The 22,313-nt window shown below is 33.9% G+C and overlaps 2 protein-coding genes and 1 long non-coding RNA gene across 13 annotated transcripts in view; 1 reads left to right on the forward strand and 2 right to left on the reverse strand.

Annotated features, from left to right (window-relative positions):
* Positions 1 to 923: 923 nt before the first annotated feature.
* On the reverse strand, positions 924 to 6,548 carry LOC132911575 (protein TRC8 homolog). Of its 3 annotated transcripts, none has more exons than XM_060968275.1 (5): positions 5,521 to 6,548; positions 5,172 to 5,232; positions 4,688 to 5,081; positions 3,804 to 4,171; positions 924 to 3,524 (listed from the first exon to the last, which is right to left on the reverse strand). In XM_060968275.1, the coding sequence occupies exons 3-5, from the start codon at positions 4,965 to 4,967 to the stop codon at positions 2,190 to 2,192; spliced, it is 1,983 nt and encodes a 660-aa protein (XP_060824258.1). In that variant the 5' UTR covers positions 4,968 to 5,081; positions 5,172 to 5,232; positions 5,521 to 6,548; the 3' UTR covers positions 924 to 2,189. The 3 variants fall into 3 exon arrangements, with proteins under 3 accessions (XP_060824258.1, XP_060824257.1, XP_060824255.1); XM_060968274.1 differs by having other exon boundaries at positions 5,172 to 5,398; XM_060968272.1 differs by having other exon boundaries at positions 5,172 to 6,548.
* Positions 5,905 to 6,629, forward strand: LOC132911595 (uncharacterized). Its single transcript, XR_009659049.1, has 2 exons — positions 5,905 to 6,001; positions 6,541 to 6,629. It is a non-coding gene; the product is annotated as an uncharacterized LOC132911595 (long non-coding RNA).
* A 1,272-nt stretch (positions 6,630 to 7,901) lies between these two features.
* Positions 7,902 to 22,313, reverse strand: part of LOC132911614 (protein phosphatase PP2A 55 kDa regulatory subunit) — a 43,503-nt gene continuing 29,091 nt past the window's right edge. For 5 of the 9 annotated variants that reach the window (XM_060968329.1, XM_060968328.1, XM_060968324.1 and 2 more), the window contains 9 exons: positions 19,251 to 19,563; positions 14,274 to 14,339; positions 13,928 to 14,025; positions 13,265 to 13,543; positions 12,848 to 13,025; positions 12,385 to 12,719; positions 12,098 to 12,313; positions 11,824 to 11,991; positions 7,902 to 11,729 (listed from right to left, as the gene is read on the reverse strand). In XM_060968329.1, coding sequence (XP_060824312.1) covers positions 11,839 to 11,991; positions 12,098 to 12,313; positions 12,385 to 12,719; positions 12,848 to 13,025; positions 13,265 to 13,543; positions 13,928 to 14,025; positions 14,274 to 14,339; positions 19,251 to 19,335 — 1,410 coding nt within the window. In that variant the 5' untranslated portion in view covers positions 19,336 to 19,563 and the 3' untranslated portion in view covers positions 7,902 to 11,729; positions 11,824 to 11,838. The other 4 variants (XM_060968327.1, XM_060968323.1, XM_060968331.1 and 1 more) reach the window with 4 other exon arrangements.

Genomic DNA, 22,313 nt, shown 5'->3' on the forward strand with positions numbered 1-22,313 from the left:
GCAGATAGACAGTTATTTAAACACTGCTATACGATTATATATTAGTTAAAACCCTTCAACATATCTTACTAAAGATTCCTTAAATAAATTTTCGAATAACGGATGGTTTAGTGACAATTAGTAACACAATGTTTCTCGCCACAACATGTTGCAAAAAAGATATCACCAACGCTAAAGAAACGAATAAAGTAGAACACGCTACATGATTTCGACATAAAGTTTGAACAATTATATACATGCACCGGTATGAATTTGTAAGCTTAAAGAGAAATTATTTTAACTTACCTGTTGCTCGTCTACTGTTGATTCGTTGTATCACTTCAGAACGTGCCAGGGAATGATCAACACCCTCACTCAGCGACGGTGCGCACCAGACTGAGATCAAGTAGCGGACTTTCGGAGATCAAGCAACGGTCTGCAACTGCAACGTGAAAAAGTTGAGGAGAAGAGTGGGGAACATAGGTTGGGAAAGTAAGTAAATACTTGCCACTAACTCCAGTCGTAATCGAAAACAGGAAGTAAAGGAAAATTCTCTTCGATTTAACATCTTGCTTTTCTCTCCTGCCTTTATCTTACTTGTTTCATTTTTATCGTTCGTTTCTTCAAAATGTTTTCACATCAGATCGTCGATGTCATCGATATCATCGCCATAAATTACAAAAATTAGATATTCTGTATGCGAAATCTTTTGATGCTTGTTCCATCTGCGATCAAGTTAGGAGATCCAGCACAATCATAGGAAATCTGAAATTGGCAGGATCGGTAGCTACATATGATAACGCGACCTTCGCCTAGTTACATCACTCGCATTAGAATCGCTCTAATTTTACGAACGCACGGAGAATAATTTACAAGGTGAACCGTCGCAAAGCGACGATATAAACGATATACACATCAACGGGGCATTGAAGGGACGATGGCGCTTTAAAAATATAACATTTATTAGACATATTCTGATCTTACAAACAAAACTTCATATGATCATTGTTAAATCGTATAATAAGTAAATAATGCTTTGTTGTAATAAATTAAAAAATTTATAATTTTTTTAGCCGTTATCTAACTATCACAGAGCTTTATAAATTTCAATCGAAACGACAGAGAAAATAATCGAAACGGAAAGAAAAAAAGATTCCCTGCTTCCTTCACCAAAGTTATTGTTCTTTTTCGGAAGAAGTAAAATGCGCGCGTTTGAAATAGAAAATCACATATTATATATAACTGTTACATGTAAATTTCATACCGAAACTAATTTCTGTGACTAATACGGTTCTACAAAGAATAGAGTTGTATTGTTTTCCTCTATCGACTTCGAAAAATGTTAAGAATCGTTAATCTAGTAATCCCATCATCGTGAAACCATAAGAAATGGGCTGAGTAGCGATTCTTGTACGCTTAACTTATATCTGGAATCTCGCGTACTTATATAAGTATACATATATATATACATATATATACACACACACACACACATTGTAGATATATATATATATATATTTATTCCATGCACATATGTACATACGTGCGTGTGTATATATATATATATATATATATATATATATATATATATGTATGTATATTTACAAGGATTTTCAATGATCGTGTTATCATCTCTCATTCGACAACAGAGCCTTGAAGTAAAGTATTTTGCATACTGAATAAAATACATGGTAATTCGGTTGGATCGTATCTAGGAACGTTTATTCTAATGGACAAGCGATACGAGCTTTTTAATTTGAATCAACGGAATCTGTCGATGGTCGTGTAAAGTAGTAGAATCTTATAAAATGGAAGAGTAAATAGAAGAAGTGTACGGAAGCTTGAACATAGCTTATGCTAAAAAAGTATAAAAGCAAGTTGCCTACGCGCGAATATTCGTCATTCTAAATCAGCAGGGTTTGGTATTTTAAGAAGTATCTTTATAAGCTAAACGTAAATGTCAACGAATCAGAGCTCGCAAAATAATATAGTTTGGAGCTTTTTTCGCGGTAAAATTTTTTATTATCTCCAGCAAATTGTATCTTTGTCGAGAAACGTTTAAAATATCTCGTATAAGAGTTTTGTAATTTGAGCGACTTTCAGGAAATGAAATTTTTTTAGGCAAGATTTTTCAGAGATCGATATCTTACGATTTTAAATTTGAGGTTCATAACAATTTATCAGCATACGTTAGAGCTATGCGCGTCTTTTCACCTGTCTTCGTTTACTTCGAGGACGTCTTCAGCGTTCGCTTGCGCCCCTTGATCACCAATGACTACCTCGTTATCTTTATCGTTCTGCGAGTTCTCGGTTTTGTACAATACATCGTGGCAAAGTGGACAGCGGTCCTGGACGTACAGCCACTTCCGTAAACAAACACTGTGGAAGTAGTGATTGCAGCGCGTGATCTTGGCACTCTGCATTTCCTGATAGCAAATAGCACACACATCATTTAACACTCGAAGCTGTTCCGCCTTCGCTTCCGGAAGGGAATTAATCTTATTAACAGCTGATCGACGCTTCATGAACACGCTCCATCCGGCTTTCGCCTCACACCATATATTAAAGTAGGCATGAATGCATATCATGACGGCACGAATTGCTCCCCCAGATTCAAACACTAAAATCCAAAAGCCGTTGAAGAATAGGATAATACCGAATGCGAATTCAATGGTGTTGCCGAAAGATCGTATTATATATACGCAGTCGTCGAGTTGCTCCCAGAACACGCTACGGTAAGCATCGATCAGGAAGAGGGAATAGATCGCAAGTGAAACCAACACTTTTACTATTACTTCGACACCAAACACCGATACTGCCAGTAACCAAGTGCTTACGGTATAGTGCGACCAAAGGTATACCAGCAACGATACTGGGAACAGTATTAAAAATGCACAAACTGCCAGAGCGCGGATGTGTCGATGAAGCGCTGGGTTATGCGAGGCGCTGAGCGACATCAACAACGGATTGACGATGTTGTGCACGAAATGTAGAACCGCCGTAAACAATAAACAAAAATTACGGCACAGTCTGACCAAACGTTTCTCTCTGTCCAAAGCCGTCAGTCCAGTTTGCAGGGCCAGCACGTAAAATAAAATCGCGGATACGGTACCGATACTCTTCTCCTCTTCGTCTTCCGTAAGTAGCACCCATTGAAAGAAACAACCGATGTAATTACAAATAAGCGAAATTATGCTAGTCATTCCTAAGAGTGCCGTCACAGTCTCGCAGCCATTGACTAATAAACTTTTAAGCATTATGTAGTAGGTGAACGTCTCTTCGCCATAATGATTTTCAAGGATTTGAAACACGTGTGCTCCCACGCGTAACATCCAAAACGTGCGTAGCACATACGGAATGTTCAATCGAATCCATTCGGTTTCAGCAAGCGCGGACAGACCATAGTTGCTTATGAAATTACGCGTATATTGATAACTCATATAAATTAAGTTTATCATGGTGACGCCGTTATACCAAATGGCAAATTTACATACAGCTAACGGAAGAAGTGTTGCGAACACTGGTAGATTATGGAGCACTTGCTTCTGAAAAAACATGTACGTATATTCGATAACGAGCGAATGAATGTAAAAATGGAATATTTATGTTTTATGATATCTGAATATAAACTATGAAAAATATAATGTAACATCATATCATTACATAAATTGTAAGAAATTTATTGTTAATCAAAGTACTCTGTACATACGCATATGCAAAAAATCTATTTTCAAAATGTTAAAACATGCGATTGTTTTAAATCCAAGTACATTAAAATACATTAACGATTTAAATTAAATCGAAATACATTAAATTCAACTTACCGGAAGTGGACAAATGCCCAAAATCGACGGTGCCATAAAACTCAGTACAAGAAGTTTTTGCACAACCGGGCGTCTTGGTGCAAGATGAATATAACAAAAAATACTAGCTAATAAGCATTGTATTACATAATTCTGGATTATCAGGAAGCCTGGTCCGTCATTTAAAACGTATTTCAAGTTAAGATACAAAATATCATCAAGTATGCTAGTTGTTGATTCATGTGTGCTCACATATGTAATGATAGCTTTCATTGTATTAAAATTTGACCAATAGGATATAAATATTGCTCCTACTGACATTGAGTATACATATACAACGATAAGATGTTTTGTCCATAACATAAATATACATATTGCAATAATATATCCTGAAAAGTAAATATTTGACAGTCAACCATTGATTTTTATTTTATTTTGATTCTAGTAAAGATGTAAATAATCATTAATTCTGTTTGTATTGATTCATGAATACTTTATCAATTGCATAATGTTTGCTCTTTTTTACAAATGCAATGACCCACAAGAATTAACCATGTTACTTTGAATATCGATATGTCATTTTAACACTTCTAATAATCTACATCGCTTTAAGTTTATCTATCAAAAACACTACTTTTCAACTATATTCTGACTAATAGACAATTGCAATCAATTTCTGACTAATAAGCAACTATAAAATCAGGAAATGTTACACAAATGAAACGCATAACATCAAAGACAATCTATAATCTATATAACATAGTAAGTCTGGTTTAACTAATTTTACAAATACTTTGCTTTTATTTTAAATACTTTACTTTGTTTTAACAAATACACATACAGAAAAATATATTAAAATTACTAATAATTAAATATAGAAATCATATGTGATATAAATATCTTACCTAAACAGCAGCATAGAAATTTTAATACAATCATGAAATACATTTTGAAAGTAAAGTATTCAACACCAAATAAATCTAGAAACGAAGCAGATATTATCAAATTCACAATGCTGTCTGGTAATTTTGATATTTTAAAATCACGTTCACTACTATGTAGCACAACATTGTCGTTAGATAATCCAAGTCCAATTCTAAGTAATTCATCTATGATAAATAAAGGTGGAACTCTAATTATAACATTCATAAAGGTGTGCAACTTCTCTCGCATAGATGTATCCATTGTTTCTCAGGTTTTTGCTTTTGTAATACAGATTTCAAAGATGATATTTTGTTCTTAGGAAGTGCAAGAACAATTTCCCCAATGCAATTTTATTTAATTTAGTTGGTTCAATACCTAAATTCAAAATGTCAAAATGTTAAAAATAAATTAATATGTTTTGGTGTGTTCAATAAGCAATTAACGCTAAATTACACATAAGCTTACCTCCGGAATTATAAAGTTTGTGGTTATCATATTCTCGAAACACACTTGTCTTAGCGAATAACTGGAATAATTTTTGTCATCAAAAATCGACGAAGCCGAGATGGTTCAAGTATTGTGAATTATAATTTGCCAGTAATCAACGAAGGAAAATAACGAAGGAATGATTTAGATACCGAAGATGTAGCAGAAATTCAAACTTTTATAGAATCAATGTATCGAACTCGATCCTGTTTTAATATCATATAACGGAGGTTAAATAATAAAAAACTTGTCAGCTATTCTTTTTCCAAAATTGTTGGTTATAAAATGAAACTAAATCGTTTTGCAGATATTACAAATAGGATTTTACCATCATGCGAGAATATCGTAACAGCAGGCAAACATACGCAAATTTTCGGTTTTCGAATTTCTGTCAAAGATGTTTTTCTTCCTACTCACTTCTACCCGTAATTCTTAATTTATGTTGTTCACCCGCGACGACAACAACCAAAACACGTAAATTTAACAGCGACGGTATTTAGGCTAAACTACGTTTTTAAAATACGCGTAATTTTCCTCAACATAAAACGCTGTCGCATATACTTTAAAGGTTACAGAGAAACATGCACAAAGAATTTGAACGATTTGATCAGATGGCGCTATATTGCTTTTTCTATATACGTATGTACATACTGTGTGTATGTTTACGTTTAATGTGGTCTGAAAATACGTTATAAATTTATTATTATCATGTGTTATTAAATATACGTATCGCGAATATTTGGCTTCAGTAATTGAAGACTCATCATACAGATATACGTTATACTGTCAACACCTTAAAATAATAAAAAGTATGATCATTTAAGGATTTACAAAATGAAGTCATAACATTTCTTAGAAAATTATAATCATTTCAAGTTCATTATTACGCGTAATATTATATTATTCCCGAGATAGGCTATGAAGTAAAGTAAACGATACGTGCAAGACTATAACATTCATTTAAAAGTTAATCTACCAAATCACGTGCTATATCTCATCTCATAAATTGCGTCACTCTTTGGCACTTAAATGTCTATGCACAGCGCTATGTTATTGCTACTGCTTAGTCTTTCTGCTATTTCTTCAACTGTTAAACAAAATTTTGTTCCAAGTAGAGCTTTTAATCCTTCGATATCAAACGTTAGTACTCAATCGAATCTTGATTTATCGGAAAGATCAAAAACTTCATTTTAAAATTTGGAAACTTAGATTAAAACATGTTCTCCATATACGACAAAAATATTGTTAACGGCATCTTTAACTGTATTGCCTTTTTTAAATTCATACAGCATGCAATGCAAAAATAAATTTCGTTAAAATTCATTATCTTTGATTTCTTTAAAAATAGAAACAAGATACGGACGTTATAAAGTTCAATAAAAAACGACATGATTTAGGGAACTTGATGGAAACAATAGCGACTTAATATACAACGTACATGCATTAGAGAAAAAAGTATGTATATATATATATATATATATATATATATATATATATATATATATATATATATACTTTTTTATGATCTTTATATATGTATATACTTTTTTATGGGGTTAGGTTGGTTATATATATATATATATATATTTATATATTTTACATTATATATATATATATATAAATATATATATATTTATAATTGTAGATTCAATATTGATAATTTTATTATGCAAATTCATAATTTTATTGTTAATAGTATCATGTACTCTTTATCATTCGCACGCAAGAATAGAAGATACTAACTTTAATGATGCTTCACTGATAATGAAAGAAGGGGAGGAGCAGGAATGGAGAGATTAAAATCAAATTTCAATTGATTCTGGAAGCATACTGATCTCAGATGAAAATAATGGCAATACATTTCTAGCAACATCGAATATATTTCTCTCAGGTTTCACGTGTAAAACTCATCTTCCTGAAAAAGAAAAAAGAAGAAAGAATGCAATAAAAACATGGCGAGAAAATACTAGACTTTGAAGAAAGTCTAAAAATTTGTACCATAACATTTTTAGCTTTGTATTTTTTCATGTACACACCTGATATATTCGATGTTTAAATGCATATATCATTTCTTCCCGAAATAAGATAAATAAATGATTATATCTTTGATCTCCCTCTGTCTCTATACAGGCATGCAACGACACATACGTGCAGAGTACAGAATATTCATACTGTCATCCGTTCAAAACTAGCTACCATGTAACTTATCTATATCTCGGCGCACTGTTCATTCGTTTCTTTGAATTAGTCGAATCTTAATGCGCTTGCATATACTACCGTAATGCTACATTCTAAAACAAAATGTCTTTTTTTCATTTGTGATCTCTTCTTATAAATCCGCGTCTTCTTCGTCTCTTCTTTACTACGACGCCGTTCTAATCACTTACGATAAATCTCATTGACAATGTTTGCGCTCGCAGCATTTAATTCAATTCTACTTCTTTTTACTGTTCCTTTCTCTTTCTTTTTCTGCAAACAAATCAATCGCTATCTCGAATTTGAACTGCCACTCGCTTTTAGTAACGTTGGGCATTTTTTGAGGCACATTATACAGTATAAAATAAACTCGACGATCTCAAAGATATTTGAATATTGGTGATGGGTAATCAAACATTTTTGAGATTTGTCCGAGTATTTTTTTCAGAAGCAATTACGATCAGGTTGAATGGTATAGAGTCAAAATCAGGAGTGAAAATTATTGTTACTCGATTTCGACGTAGTTTTGCTCATTATTCTCATTTATGCTTTACATCATTCTTCTCAAGACTACCTAATATATATGCCTTACGCTTTCTTTCAATTACATCTTCATTCCATGATCTTTTACATTTTTTTCATAGCGTAAATTTCTCGTAAAAATCTGTACCGTGCAAACAGACGTTAAGTAATTTGGAATCCCGAAAAGAATTCGACTGTATTATCCGCAATTTCGTCCGCTGAAAAGATGATGAAGTGTACAATGTAAGATAAACAGTAAAAATGACAGTATTCTTTACGCATAACATTCTATGGCACGATTCTTCTTAACTCGACAATGGATACCATAATCGTTCTTTTTACCTAATTGCGTGCATTAGCGAGAAGAAATAAATTATGGAATTAATAACCGTGGAAAGTATATTTTACGCGACAAGTTACATATAGTTGATCGATATTACGAAAAATTGTATAGAAACCAACATTGAAACATTGCGAGTCCCGCTATTGTAGTTTCGCTTCATCGTATCTCACGCAAGACAGGTAAAAAGACTTTTACGTATTCGCTATAAAAACGCTAAGTATGGACTAATAATACATGGTACTTTAATAAAAATAGAGCTTCAACATTCGGCTAGTAATACAATGACGTTTATTATATCACAACGAGACAGGTCCTGCGTGCCAAAATTCTACTCTGCTCGGCGTACTTCTTTTTAACTTCCTTTACGTCAATTCAGATTGTCCGATGCACGGATGCAGCGATGATACGACCAGTTGTAAGGCATGTTTTTAAATATTCAAAATGTCTTTCTCGAAGGGATCCATTATACGAGACCTCAATCTCATCTCCTCGCATCAAGCAAGCGGATACAAATTGCATTTCCTTTTAAATTAATTTTATACCTAAGTTAGTTTCAATCAATGGGATCCATTGTTGTTTCTTCATAGTTTATTGTATTTCGTTAGTCTCATATTCATTGATCCCGTTAGCAATTGGATTTTACGAAGATTAAAAGATCTAACGGGAGCCCCGGGCTCTTCGTTGCATACTTCGAGTGTTTCGGAATATAACGGTTCTTCCGTAAAATTGTTTACTGCGTGAACAAGTATGGTTCTATTCCGGTACCTCAACACGATCATTTAATTCGCAATCAATTACATCATCATGCTATCTAGCTAACCGAACAGATCAAGTCGTCATCACCGTGACTAAACCTGCATAACAGTTAACAAAACAAACAAGTTACGCAGAGTCCCTATAATAATATCAATAATAATAATAATAATAATAATAATAATAATAATAATAATAATAATAACTATAATTATAATAATAATAGCAGTAATAATATTAATATTACTTAATTGTAAAAATACGTCTACGTTTTGTTCGAGTATAGAACGAATTTCACGGTTCCATCGCGTATTACTTTTGAAAACAAATTATGATTACAACTTATCGATTATGATTTTGCATTTTTTTTATTCGTGCGTCTTTTCACCTCCTATCTCTGTGAGTACACAATTGCCTAAATATCGCGTTACAAAGATACTGAGTAATAATCCTGGATTGGTGCACAGTTATTACGTTTCATGCATTGTATCTGCACGTGATTATTTGAAGATGGTTTTTCTTTTTTTTTTTCTTGTTAACATGGGAGTAACGCAACTAAATTTCTTAAGCTATACCATATCAAATGCATTTTTTACCATCTTTTTATTTTTTAATAAGATAAGTTGTATGAAAGCTATATTGCAAGAAACGTAATAATATGTAATATTTCCTTTTTTAATTAAGTTGAACTTTGAAGTCTAACTCAGAGAATAGCTAATCAAGAATTTCCAGTACCTAAAACTTAATGCTTAAATATTACATCATTTGAATAAGAATGTGATTAGTTGAAACCATTCAAAGCGCTTAATTTAAAATAGTTTTTTTTATATCACGCGTGTCTATTTTTGGCCATATAGCAGATCTTTCGGAGAATTAAATAAAAATTAAGGATGATTCACGTGTCAAAGCGAATCTCCTGTAATCATTTCCGCACAGCGATCATATATTTGTTTTTTTTATAAAACTATATGATTGCTTATATGGTTAGGAAACCTCGAAAGTCGTTTACTTGCTTATGACTCAAGAATTGTTATTTATACACGTGAAAATTATTAGTTCTAATTCTCAATCATGTACAATTTAAGTCACCAATGTAAGGTATGTATCATTAAAGACAATTTTCGCTATTGAATTTTTCCATTGATAAAAAAGTTTCAATTTTATTCACCTTGATCGCAATCGATAATCCGCGCGTATGTTTCAATCACGCGTGGTTTCGTTCGAATTTCGTCTCTATAAATTCCACAATGTTGACGTTATATTCCGCTAATATATTTTACTCAGCACATATTTAATTTATACATATAAACTCTGCAAGCGCAGCTTACCATCGTCAAATGCACTTTTTAGTTTTATTTTAATTCGTGTACGAAATCGCTGCTTATATGTGTAAGAGTATAAGTGTTAATAAGTTGTCAATAAGAAATATTAGAAAATCTGTATTCCCACTTACAGTTATCGTAAGTTCCTTATATTTCTTGACTGAGTACTTCTTTTTCTTATTATTAGAAAGCGGCAACTGACGAATGGTGCTTTACACTCATACTCTTTATTGTTTAAAGTATGCAATGCATTGATTTTCATTTTTCTTCGAAGTTTCACTGAAAGGTGAATTTGTCTTGTCTTCTCATATTTTGACTCGTATCGGCGAATATTTGTTTTTTAACATGCCATGATAAGGGTATTTGATAATATATTTTATTTAGGAAATAAAGACACGAGGATATAGGCCTATTATTTAATATTATTTTTTACTAAATTATGTATGACAACAAACGACTAATTGAAATAATTGAAAGCTTGGCTTTGTTCTTAATGGTAACTGCTGGTATATTTTAAATGCAATTGTTAATAGTTATGAAAATATTTTTACTGTAAAATCAGCAACGAATTTGGTACATAAAGGATATAATTTTCGACACAAAAAAATTTAATTTTGAAAATGAACTATCTACTGAAAACAAAATTGTACTATGCGAGAAGTTATGAAAAAGAATACTGGATTGAGAATAAAATAGTAACGAGCTACATATTAATCTCACATCTCTTGGCACATATAATCATCTCTACTTTTAATTTTGCATGTCTAGGCATTTTAGTTGACAAATAATTTATTAAGCAAAGGTATTATATGCTACACACATGTACCGGGGACACAATTATCGCATCTAGTGACCTTTAATTCTATGCAGTTGATCCTACTAATGCAGTTTCTTTTACAGATACCATTCCATACGTAGAAAAATCACCTATATTAAAAAGCACTTTAAATTGTACGGTATCAAAATTTCTATGATACAAGCGAACTGAATATATTAATCGTCTATTAAAATATTTAAATAATAACCGCCAACACGAGTCTCTTGATTGATTGAACTGTACACTTTTCTTTGTCAATGGGCAATGATTCCACGTGCATTTTATTTGAACTAGCGGAATTCAATAAATTGGAGAACTATGCATATGTCTTTGCTTGCATGCATTTATATACATATATACGCGCGACAAGGTGTTACGTGCAATTCTGTATGTCTTTGTGTGTATACATAGTGTGTATGAATATGTGAGCTGTGTGGACGGCGCTACGTACACCACTTTTCGGTCAGTCAACCATTGACATATTAATAGTTGACTTTCGTCAGTATAATTCAGACATCCCTTGTTCCACTGCGATTTTTCAGTTGAACGTGCCTTGCTCACGTCAATATGTACCGTTGAATGATCTGAAAAAATGGAAAGCAATTTTTCTTATTATTGTAAATAAAATGTATATTCTTGTTTGTATTTATAATTTGGTACAACATTGAATAGACATACCTGCATACAGATGTGCTAGAGTTTGTCTTGAAATAGGAAGAGATTATTCGTAGCAGCGACAGCTACTACATTTTCAGATGGATGCCAAGCAGTATGTAGTATCTTTTTATTGAAATCAAGGCAGTCCACGCTAATTTCATCCTTTTTACGTTTACCACCAGTACAGACCTTTAAGTAAATAATATATATTATGGACAATACAATAGTATACAATACAATACAATAGTAATAGTTTATTAAATATTTTATATAGTTTTCGAAAATTTATACTTACTTTACGTGGTTTTAAAAGTGTTTTTGGTTTGGCAATGTCACGAGCTGCTTCCAATGTGAGATCACGTTTAGTTGTACGATCGAATACTCTGAAGAAATTATTGTATGAACCCGTCATAATAGCAGAATCATTACCACTCCAACAACACTCGAATTTGTCAAAGATACAATCATTCTCATATAATGAACATAACTTTGATCTTAGGTATTCATGTACCTATAATAATATAATCGATTAATATTTTGACCCAGATGTATGAAAATTGTATTATGACTTTTGTTACATACAGGGTAACATTCAATGGGTTTTGTTTCCATTTGCAAATCCCACACTTTCACACTGAGGTAGTCTCTACTGATCATATATCTTCCCGAATTACTAAGTTTCACATCACTTATACTCGAAATTATTTCGGAGAAGAAACTTCTGTTTGTTGGATCTTCTGGTTCTTCAAAGAGTTTACTATGTTGGTCACAAAGCGCAGCAGATCTCATGTCACAGAGTCTAATTGTTCCTTTGCTACTACTATATACCAAGACGTTACATTCTGCCGGGTGAAATTCCGCGGCAGTTATTACTTCTGTTAATTCCTCCATATTAGTTGGCTTAATGTCTACTATATCTGTATATCATTGTTAAGAAAACGATATACTTCGTTATAATAAATTTATATCCAAGATGTATAAATATAATTCAGAATTTATAAACCAAAAATAAAATAAATATTAAATGACATAGAAAAAAGGATACTAAAACTCTGGTCTGTGATTTCAAGGTGCCAAAGGTTAATTCTAAGATCATCAGCACTGAGGTATGTTTCCTGATCACTGTTAACACTTATACTGTTTATATGATAGGTGTGCGCATTGGCAAATATTCTTCTTGGGGATGCTTCTACCATTAACTCCATTGGTTTTATAGTTGGTACCTAAGTCAAAATACATAAGTATTCAATATATGATAATCAAAATGCACTAGCTTCATAATGTTATGTGCATATTTGAACTCTTTGACCTTCTTGAAAATATTTTTGTTAGGAACACAATAGTATAGGGAAAATTATATTTATATAGTTAGAAGTTAGAAAGAAAAACTAAAGAGTTTTAGAATTTACCACATTATATGTATAATATCACAATAATCTTAATAAAACTCATCAATACTTACCCTCAAGGAAGTGATACAAGCAGGGTCACGAATTGTACCATTTTCTTCTTTTGTATTATAGCCTTCTACTCTTTTATCTCGTTCACTGACTTTCCACAATTTAATTGTTTTATCATTTGTGGAAAGTAGAAAATGTGCTGGATTTTTTCTTTTTAACCACCTAATTTTATTAATTTTTTCTTCTATCTCTAATGATTTCAGGTAATCGAATTCAGGTTCATGACTTTGAAAGGTGCTGTATACATTATATTCACCTCTTCGGGGTATACTGTTTTTACTCTAAATAAAGATACAATGTTCTAATTATCTTATGGCCTTAAAAAATATCCTAAATATTTTTTATTTTTTTCTATCAATTTTTTAAATCTTTTGCCCTTTCTACAGAAAATGAAACTATTTAAAAAATGTCATAAAACATAAATAAAGTATTTGAGATATTTATTCCTCTTAGTATGTTCAATGATTATCTTTAGAAATTTTCTAAAGATAGAAAAATGTAACATATTGTACAGAACAATCTGGCAATAATCCAATACTAACACATAAATATAATTTTTATTTAAAGGACAAATCTTTCTTTATTGAAAGCTTAAAGATTTTATAGCACATAAGAATTCTATAAATATAAAAAATTCATATTATTACAAATATACTTCAACTTACAACGGGATCCCTCTGAAAAATAACCACCCGACCACCTTTATCTCCTGTTGCAAGAAGATCGCCATCATGGTTAAATTCAACACATGAGATTATATCAGCTAGAACAGAACACAATACAAATAACTACAATAAAGTGTTCTGGAATAGGAAATTAAAATAATTATTATTATTAGAAAATAGTTATTTAGAAGTAATTTTAAAAAGAAAAGAAGAGATGGATGAAAGAAGAAAAAGAATAAATCATAATACTTTATTACTAAATTAACATACTTGTGCAATCACTGAATGAAAATTGATGAGATAATATACACACATAATATATGTGCAACTTCTATTTAGAACTTACCTTCAGTAACATCGTCTTCTAATGTTCCTTTCACCTGTGAAAAACACCACTGTATGTCACCATTACCTAAAACAACATTAAAGAAGCTAAGTCATTACACAAAAATTTACTTGACAACAGAAGTATAACAATAAAATTATCAAATATACAATACAAAATTCCGATTTTCAATACACCATAACGTATTCATTGTTGAACACGTAATACACATATAAAAAAATGTATTACAAAATAGATAAAAATCCCATAATGCTTATCGTTTGAATTACATCATGCGTTTCGAGCGTAGAACAGGTAGATGCACAGTGGTAAAAAGACGCGTAGAGATATATATTCTACAAACGTCCGCGGCTTTTTCTTTCACTTACGATACGCACGAGATTTGATCGAATTATCGGGTAAAAGCAAGAAAAGTGGAGCAAATCGATAAGGATACCGGGGATAAGGAAAGAGAAAGGAATCTAAGGCAAAATAACATCGAGAAAGTTGTGACTGTGAAACGTGATAAAATAAACGTGGAGGGACATGACTGAAGCGATAGCGTGTGTATGTAAGGTGAAAAAGATAAGTAATAATGAAAAGAGACGACAAACGAGAAAATATGCGTAAGTAAAGTGAATAAAGGAGAAGCAAGAAAAAAATGAAAGAAGAGTCGAGGGGAAAAAGGTAAAAGTAATCCTACTTGAAGTTTCGGCGCAATCCATCGTGCTTCTAGGCAGTCGCCACCGCCGCCGCCGCTGCCGTCGCCGGCGACGGGCGCATTTGGCCCCGCGCACAGCAAGTATCCAGAGAGTGGGTACGGGTGATTATATTTGAGGATGCGGAATTGACGAAGAAGAACGTTGCGTGCACTGCGAGCGCTGCGGATATACCCGTGAACCCGTGATAGTATCTGGGTCAAGGTTCAGGTTGCCGCGGCGCGGCGAGGCGGCCAGCAGGAGCGACGCACTGTTCGGTTCACGACGTGTCGTAGAAATACAGAGCGACCACGCATAGTAAACCGGTGCTCACGACGCCTTACTTACCGGCCATCTCGCAATTAGAGACACTACGCGACCAGAGAGAGGTTCGCACGCGAGCTCACTCCCGGTGCGAGGTCCAATACCGCCTACTCGACCAGAGATACGCGCGCGCGGCGCGCCACGCCGGCGATCAGGAAACAGGAAACCTTCACAATTGTTTACCACACTCTGCCCAACCTTTTTACCCTGTCACATATTCGTCCTTACTAGTCCGTCACTAATATGAATCCGATCACTAGCTTTCAATGGCGGAATTCACGAACGCATAACCGCACAACACTACTATGGCGTGACGTCACACCACAGTCAGGTTTCGCTATTCCGACAATAATCGCCATCTTGATTGCGAAAACCGACTGTATACGAACCACTACGAAAACCACCGAACGCCGCCGATCTAACAGCGCCATCTGCGTCGCGCAAAATTTAAATTAAGTTTTGTAAATTCCCTTAAAGATTCACTTTTCCAATAATAATCGAAGTTCACTTGGGAGTTACATGATAAGTTACAGTTTGTTGATCTTAATACCAATTTGTAGCTAAAATATTAAATAATACTTTAATATTACATATTTGAAAAGGGAACAAATCATAAATTTCTTAAAAATAAAAGATAAAACCTTAGGAAGCCTAACTAGCTTAACTAACTTTATGATAATCGATATTCTTTAAATAATCCAGGAGATGGTAAAAATTTGTGTTTAATCCCAAGATTAAAATGGGATTAATTGACAATGTATTTTAAATTTGAAAATTGCTGTCCTACAAAAGACAAAAGATATAACTTATCATGTTTTTCCTCTATGTTCTTTAATTTTAAGGGGCTCATAACAAAAATGGTCCTTATCCATGTTTGTCTTTCTCTAGAAAATAAAGGAATGTTCTAATATCTTTGGATCAATATATTCAATTCTTGTTAACAAAATATTCATCGTATTATATAATTACTGTAGGTTTATCTGTAATTATATCGTAGAACTGCATTTAATTAAGGCATAAAATTGTGAAATTTTGATACAGATTGTTTTTATAAAATCTTAAAATTTTTATTCGATCATGTCAGGACATAGATCATTTCACATAATGCAATAGAAAATAGAGTAACTTTGATAAAAAGATTATACATAAAAGTATATTCGTAGATAATTAATTAAGATTGTCTAATTTAAGAGAAACTACTAATCGATGTCGACGATGACGTTAAGAAAAAATTACCTAGAAGTTTTGATAGTTTCTCATGCACTTTTTCCAAAGAGAAAAACATAGATACAGCCCTGGATAAATGTGCAAAATTCCTGGCTGAGCGAATATCTGACATCGACCAGTCCATTTTTAGCAAAGCCAGAATAAGCTTCTACATAGAAAGATTTCCTTGCTACTTCTCGATTTCACTAATAAAAACTCGAAGAACTTGAAACACTCGGATCATATGCTTTCAAAGTCGAGGTGCGTCATACATTTTCAATGCGTTCCAAAGCACAGAATCGATTACAATTTACTTTAGTAGATCTCTTCGATACATTCTCGATATGGGTCTAACATCCGTCCTGGTTTGAATATTAATACTCTTCTTCTCAGCAGTAGATTGTTTGTCAACCATTTCAAGTTTAATATTTCATATTGGAAGCACGATAACTGTTTTCTTTCCTCTTGCTCGTTAATTTCAAATTAATCATTTCACTAAAAAAATATAAATAGTGTTTGGTAAATATTAATCGCAGGGACAATGACGTTAGTTTTCCCGCCATATTCTAAATTTACAAACTAAACTCGTATAAAGTACTATGTTTTTCACTTTACTCGCAGAAATTTGTAATTCAAAGTGAAGATTGTGGCAGCGCAGACGAGCAAGAGGAAACTTTGGGCGTAGTTTCGAACCGGTACTTCAAAGTAAAGAATTGAAATTCAAATCACAACGTATTTGCCACAAGAGGAGCTGTACGATGAATTTTTATTTAAAAAATTCAACTATACGATCAATAATCGAACATGTAAAAACTAAGAGCATACGAATTATTTTCTCATTCACTGTGTCAATAAACAACCGGATTTTTATATTATCCGTTGGTTCGAACAATTAACCGAGGCTCGAATAGATTAAACAAATATGCGTTTCGTACGGCGCAAACGTTTGCAAGTGAAACGACTGTCTCGAACTGGTACGAAAGTGCATAAGCTCGTACGACACACGAAACTCTCGTTGTCGAACGTGTTAGGGGGAGGATGTTAATGAATCTGTAATGAACTCTAACAAGCATGTAGAGCCGGTGCAACGTTTACCTGGACGCGATATTTGCTATGAATCAAGCGTAAGTGTGTTTTCGAAAAAGTAGACATCACGTGTTCTCGTGAAACGAAACTTTTTTAATATCTCATAAAAGTATCGCTTTAATTAACGACTGAAACCGATTTGTAATAATAACAGTTGTATAATAATTCGACTCCAAACTATTCCATTTGAAAAAATTAACTGAAATTATCCAAAAATGATTAAATTTTAACACAAAATAATATTTTTTCTAAGGTAAAACAATATAGCGGTCGAAGTGACTCATTATTTCTAATCGTTATTTGTTATCCTTGTTTGAAATAAAATTTGTTCAAGCCTGGCAGACACTCATTGTTCTTACGAAATTTATAAGCTTCGATTGTGCGATAAGTTTACGCTCGAATGCTTTGAAGATCCGCACGTATTCAGTATAGATCGTCGGACCTTTTATAGGGCGTATTATATATACGAATTTTTTCCACATTTATGGAAAATCGATCGAATCGTGTGTGTGGCCAACATCGTTCAAAATTCATCTACACTTCTAATTTTCCCCAAAACAGAGTGTTGCGCCAACAACCAGTTCAACGTGCTGTTTTCAAAAACCGTAACTGTAGATATTAGTTACAAATATTTGTTCTACTTACTATTACAATTGGAATCGTCACACCTTAAGACGTTCTCGAATTTTCGCGTCGCTTCTTCGATCAAGTTTTTTTCGAAATCGATACTTTTCTGTCCAGCGGTGATGCGATTTCGCAAATTCATTCTCGATGTAAACGTGATATTCATCACGATCAAGACAACATACTGTTATTATCACGTGACATCGAGTTTACTAACTGACCGCTAAATGTAAACTGTGCTCGAATCAGTTCACATCGATACACTTGTATACGGAAAACAATTATCGACGATTGAACACCCATAACAATCGTATTACCAAAGGCATTCGACGAGCTTTCTTGAAGAAGTTCGTAAGACAAACTTGCTGAATTTAATAAACTGCGTGTTGGAAGATCCTTAGTTCTAATTTTTTCGATGTTAATTACCTGCTTGAATTTATAATTGAGACATTGAGAGTAACTGTGGACTCAGCAAAGTAACTGATTTAACTGAATAACTGATTATCAAAAATAGGCATGAGCACAAGATATTCAGCGCAGCAACTGATTTCCACATGCTATCTGAATTTGATCTGGAAAATATGAATTTCACCATTTTCGTTTGATTAATAGAGCTTGTTGGAATACATTAATCCAATAAGCCCATGCGTAGAAAAAATGTAGCTTACTCCACTTTTACTCTCAATGTTTCGATTATAACGAACCATATAGAATTTTGTTCTTATCCATTCTACTTATCTCTATGAAAATTAACGAGCTCTAAATACTAAGCAATTCAATTATGATCGCAACTTATATGTAGCGCGTTTAGGAAACGCATTTATTTATTTCTAAATATTTCAATAAATTTTAAAATCCTATTTAAACGTCGTGACGGGAAAATTTGTTTCTTCACTCTGCTCTATTCCTATCTCTGCTCGAACAGAAATTACTATTCCCAGCCATCACACAAACATTTTAAGGCTCGGAGAGTTAATAATGCGTGGTATTGAAGAGAAGAAAAGGAAGAAGGGCGGATGAAGCAGGAGGAAAATAAAGAACGAAAAAAGATAAAACTCACCGACTCTCTTGTTCACAGCGGTATTGATCATGGAGCCAAGCTTGGTGAGGCTAGACTGCCTCATGATGTTGGAGGGGCTCTTCATCCGTTTTGACGGTGGTACCGGAAGCGGAGCGGTCTTGGACCTTGCCAGGATAGCACCGTTCCGGCAGTTTCCGTTTGGACTGGAGCCGGGGGGCCGCTGGGGCGGTGCCCCCCATAGACCCACCACCCCTGCGTGACGCGTGGTGGTATTTCGCGAACGTCAACTCTTTTCCACCTGTTAACCACGCTATTATTTCTAATCTCAACCTCCACTTTGCCTCAGACGTCACTGGAACAATACAATGATCACGCAAACGATTACTTTTTCATGTAAATTTATGTAACGTTATTTATTAGATTAATTAGATTAGCGAATTTCAATCGCCAAGTTTCTATTCACGCTATTGGAGATTGTAGGATTTATTTTTATTGAATCTTCGTTATTTATAAATTAGCAACACAATAGGAAAGGAATGAGCTCTGGTGGATGGGAAATAATGTGACGTATAATCCTAAAATGTGATGTGCGCAGGCATTAAAAATTACTTCGTTTGCTTTACTTAGGGCAAATTGTTTTGCTTCATCCTTAACATTACAAATCGCAGTTTGTTATTACAAATCAGAAAAAAATATAGAAAATGTATACAAATAGTAGATACAATACAGAAGCTCATTATACAAATAGAAAGTACAAAAATGATCTCTATGATCCGAGAATAGTAATGTAAAATAGTTAACTTTCTTCGGATTTCATAAAATTGTACAACTTGGATGGAAGAAGAAATAGTAAAGAAAAAGTATATCGATCCAATTCTCAACATTCGTTTACGCAAGTGCAATGTAGAACCAATAAATTTCAATAAAGTAAATCCATTAAGAAAAAAGTAGTGAAATGTAGCGTTAACTTCGTTCTCTAATGGGATTAATGAACTAACGAGCTGCACTTCGATTCTCTCGATGTATCTATTAGCGTGTTTCAACAATATTTACTATTACTGATGAAAATTTTCATTACAGTGTCGTGTAATACCAAGCACCCGTAGTATCTGCAGAACCCGGAAGAAATTTATGTGAGCGTTCACATGGAGGCCGGTCTTTGTACGCGTCGGCTTTTAATCTCGATTTAAGTGGGATATCACGTTAACGCGAGGGGCGCAAAACGAGAATGGCAGCGGGGCCAATTGAAAGACGCGTGCGTGAATGCGTCCTTCTTCCGTGTAGGTATACCCTTGAGAGAGTGCCGTCTGACGCGCAAATGCGTAAATATTATCAGAGGACCGGTGAAAAGAAAGAAAAGAAGGCAACAGGTAGCCGAACGTGGGTAAACTCATTTGAGCAGTGGCACGAGGGAGGCGCGAACACGACTGCGCAAGGGTTGAAACGGTTCTTTGGTATATCTCGTGGTTCGTGTCTCCGATTAGATTGAATTCTCCTTCTTCTTCTTCTTACATATCACGTTTAAGCACTTGCAATTTCATTTAATAATGATGTCATTTGCGACATTGACATCGACGCCAGATGTAGGCGCCAATAGAAGATGCAAAGAATGCGAATAAACAGGCACGTAATTTATGCGAAGATCTGAAACGCAAATGTGACCTTAACCGAAAGAACACGAGCGTAGGTACACCCTTGTTCGTAAGTATTAAAACACATATAAAAACTTGTGCAAATTTAAATTATTAAGAAATTCCTGACACGTGCTAAAATGATCTCATTTGAAACGTTGGACTATGAAGAATCTATGGTTTGAAATAGCAGAATAAAAAATAATTTTAAACAGTTGAACATCCAAACACGTATTAGCACGTTTATGAAAATTTACGTAGACAGATTTGCCAAATCATTAAGAAGTAAGTTATGATCATCGGACTATGAAACACCGATATTTTGAGATAGTAGAGTCAGAAATAATTTCAAATATAAAATATCAAATGATTTTACTCGGAGACGAATAATTTGCTTATATAAATAAACCAATGCATAGATATTTCGTAGTAACATCCTCTAACCTTCGTGTTGCGCCGGTTGAATTACTGCTACACCGGTATCCTCCTCTATCAGCTTTCTACGTCACGCAGCCTATTAATTCGACGAAATCGACGAACGAGCCCCTCGCGCCGACCTGATGGTGGATAGAAATTGAAATTTGATTAACACCAGTGTCGCTTAACCTCACGTCAAACTTGTACCGACCTCCGGACACTTTGATGACCGAGGATGCTACTGATCACTCGCTAATGTCAATAAGAAAGATGTAAGACAAAGCCGAATGTGACGAACAATACAAGTGTCTTTCATATAAACTACATCATAATCCGATTATGTTCTACGAAGTTGCTATACTTAACTATTGGTATCTGTTATACTTGCGTACATATTTACCGTGTCTTAAGTTTGTACCACGAGTTTATTCATGTGGTTGTAGTATTTGCCGTACGATAAAACTTTTAATTTGGAACGATGACGCGCGCGCACGCGTTTGTGTGTGTGTTTAAGCATATTCGAAGGTAATACCTTTGTTTTTCACGAACGAATTCTTCGGTAATGAGGCAACCAATTGCACGATACAACTAAACACTCGAAATACCATTCCACCTTGAGCTATTGAATTTTTTAGTTCTGACACAGAACTAAATTTTACACACGACGAGGATGACGTGTAAAAGTAGAGTGAAGACACCTTTAATCCAGAAGTACTGTCTGTGTACTGGAACGAACGCGACAGAATTAATGTACCTACCTTCAGGAATGGAGCAAGGTTAAATCTTTACCGCTAATCGCTACTGCCGGTTAATCTTGCAATTTAAACGCGTTTAAGGTCATCGAGCTAATCTACCAGTGGATCAGATTTTCAAACTAAATGATCTGCCCCTCAGTTTTCTACAATACTCCCCGTGATAACGTTCGTTTGAATGAGAAACACAGAAAACTACCCCTAGCTTCATTGGGAACAGGCTGTCTAGCAGAGTACCGAATGAAAATTTAATAACTCGAAAGCGAAAAGAGATAAATTTAACCCTCCAATTTTCCAAGCCC

The sequence above is a fragment of the Bombus pascuorum genome, chromosome 11 (genome assembly GCF_905332965.1).
Source record: "Bombus pascuorum chromosome 11, iyBomPasc1.1, whole genome shotgun sequence".
Classification (NCBI taxonomy): domain Eukaryota; kingdom Metazoa; phylum Arthropoda; class Insecta; order Hymenoptera; family Apidae; genus Bombus; species Bombus pascuorum.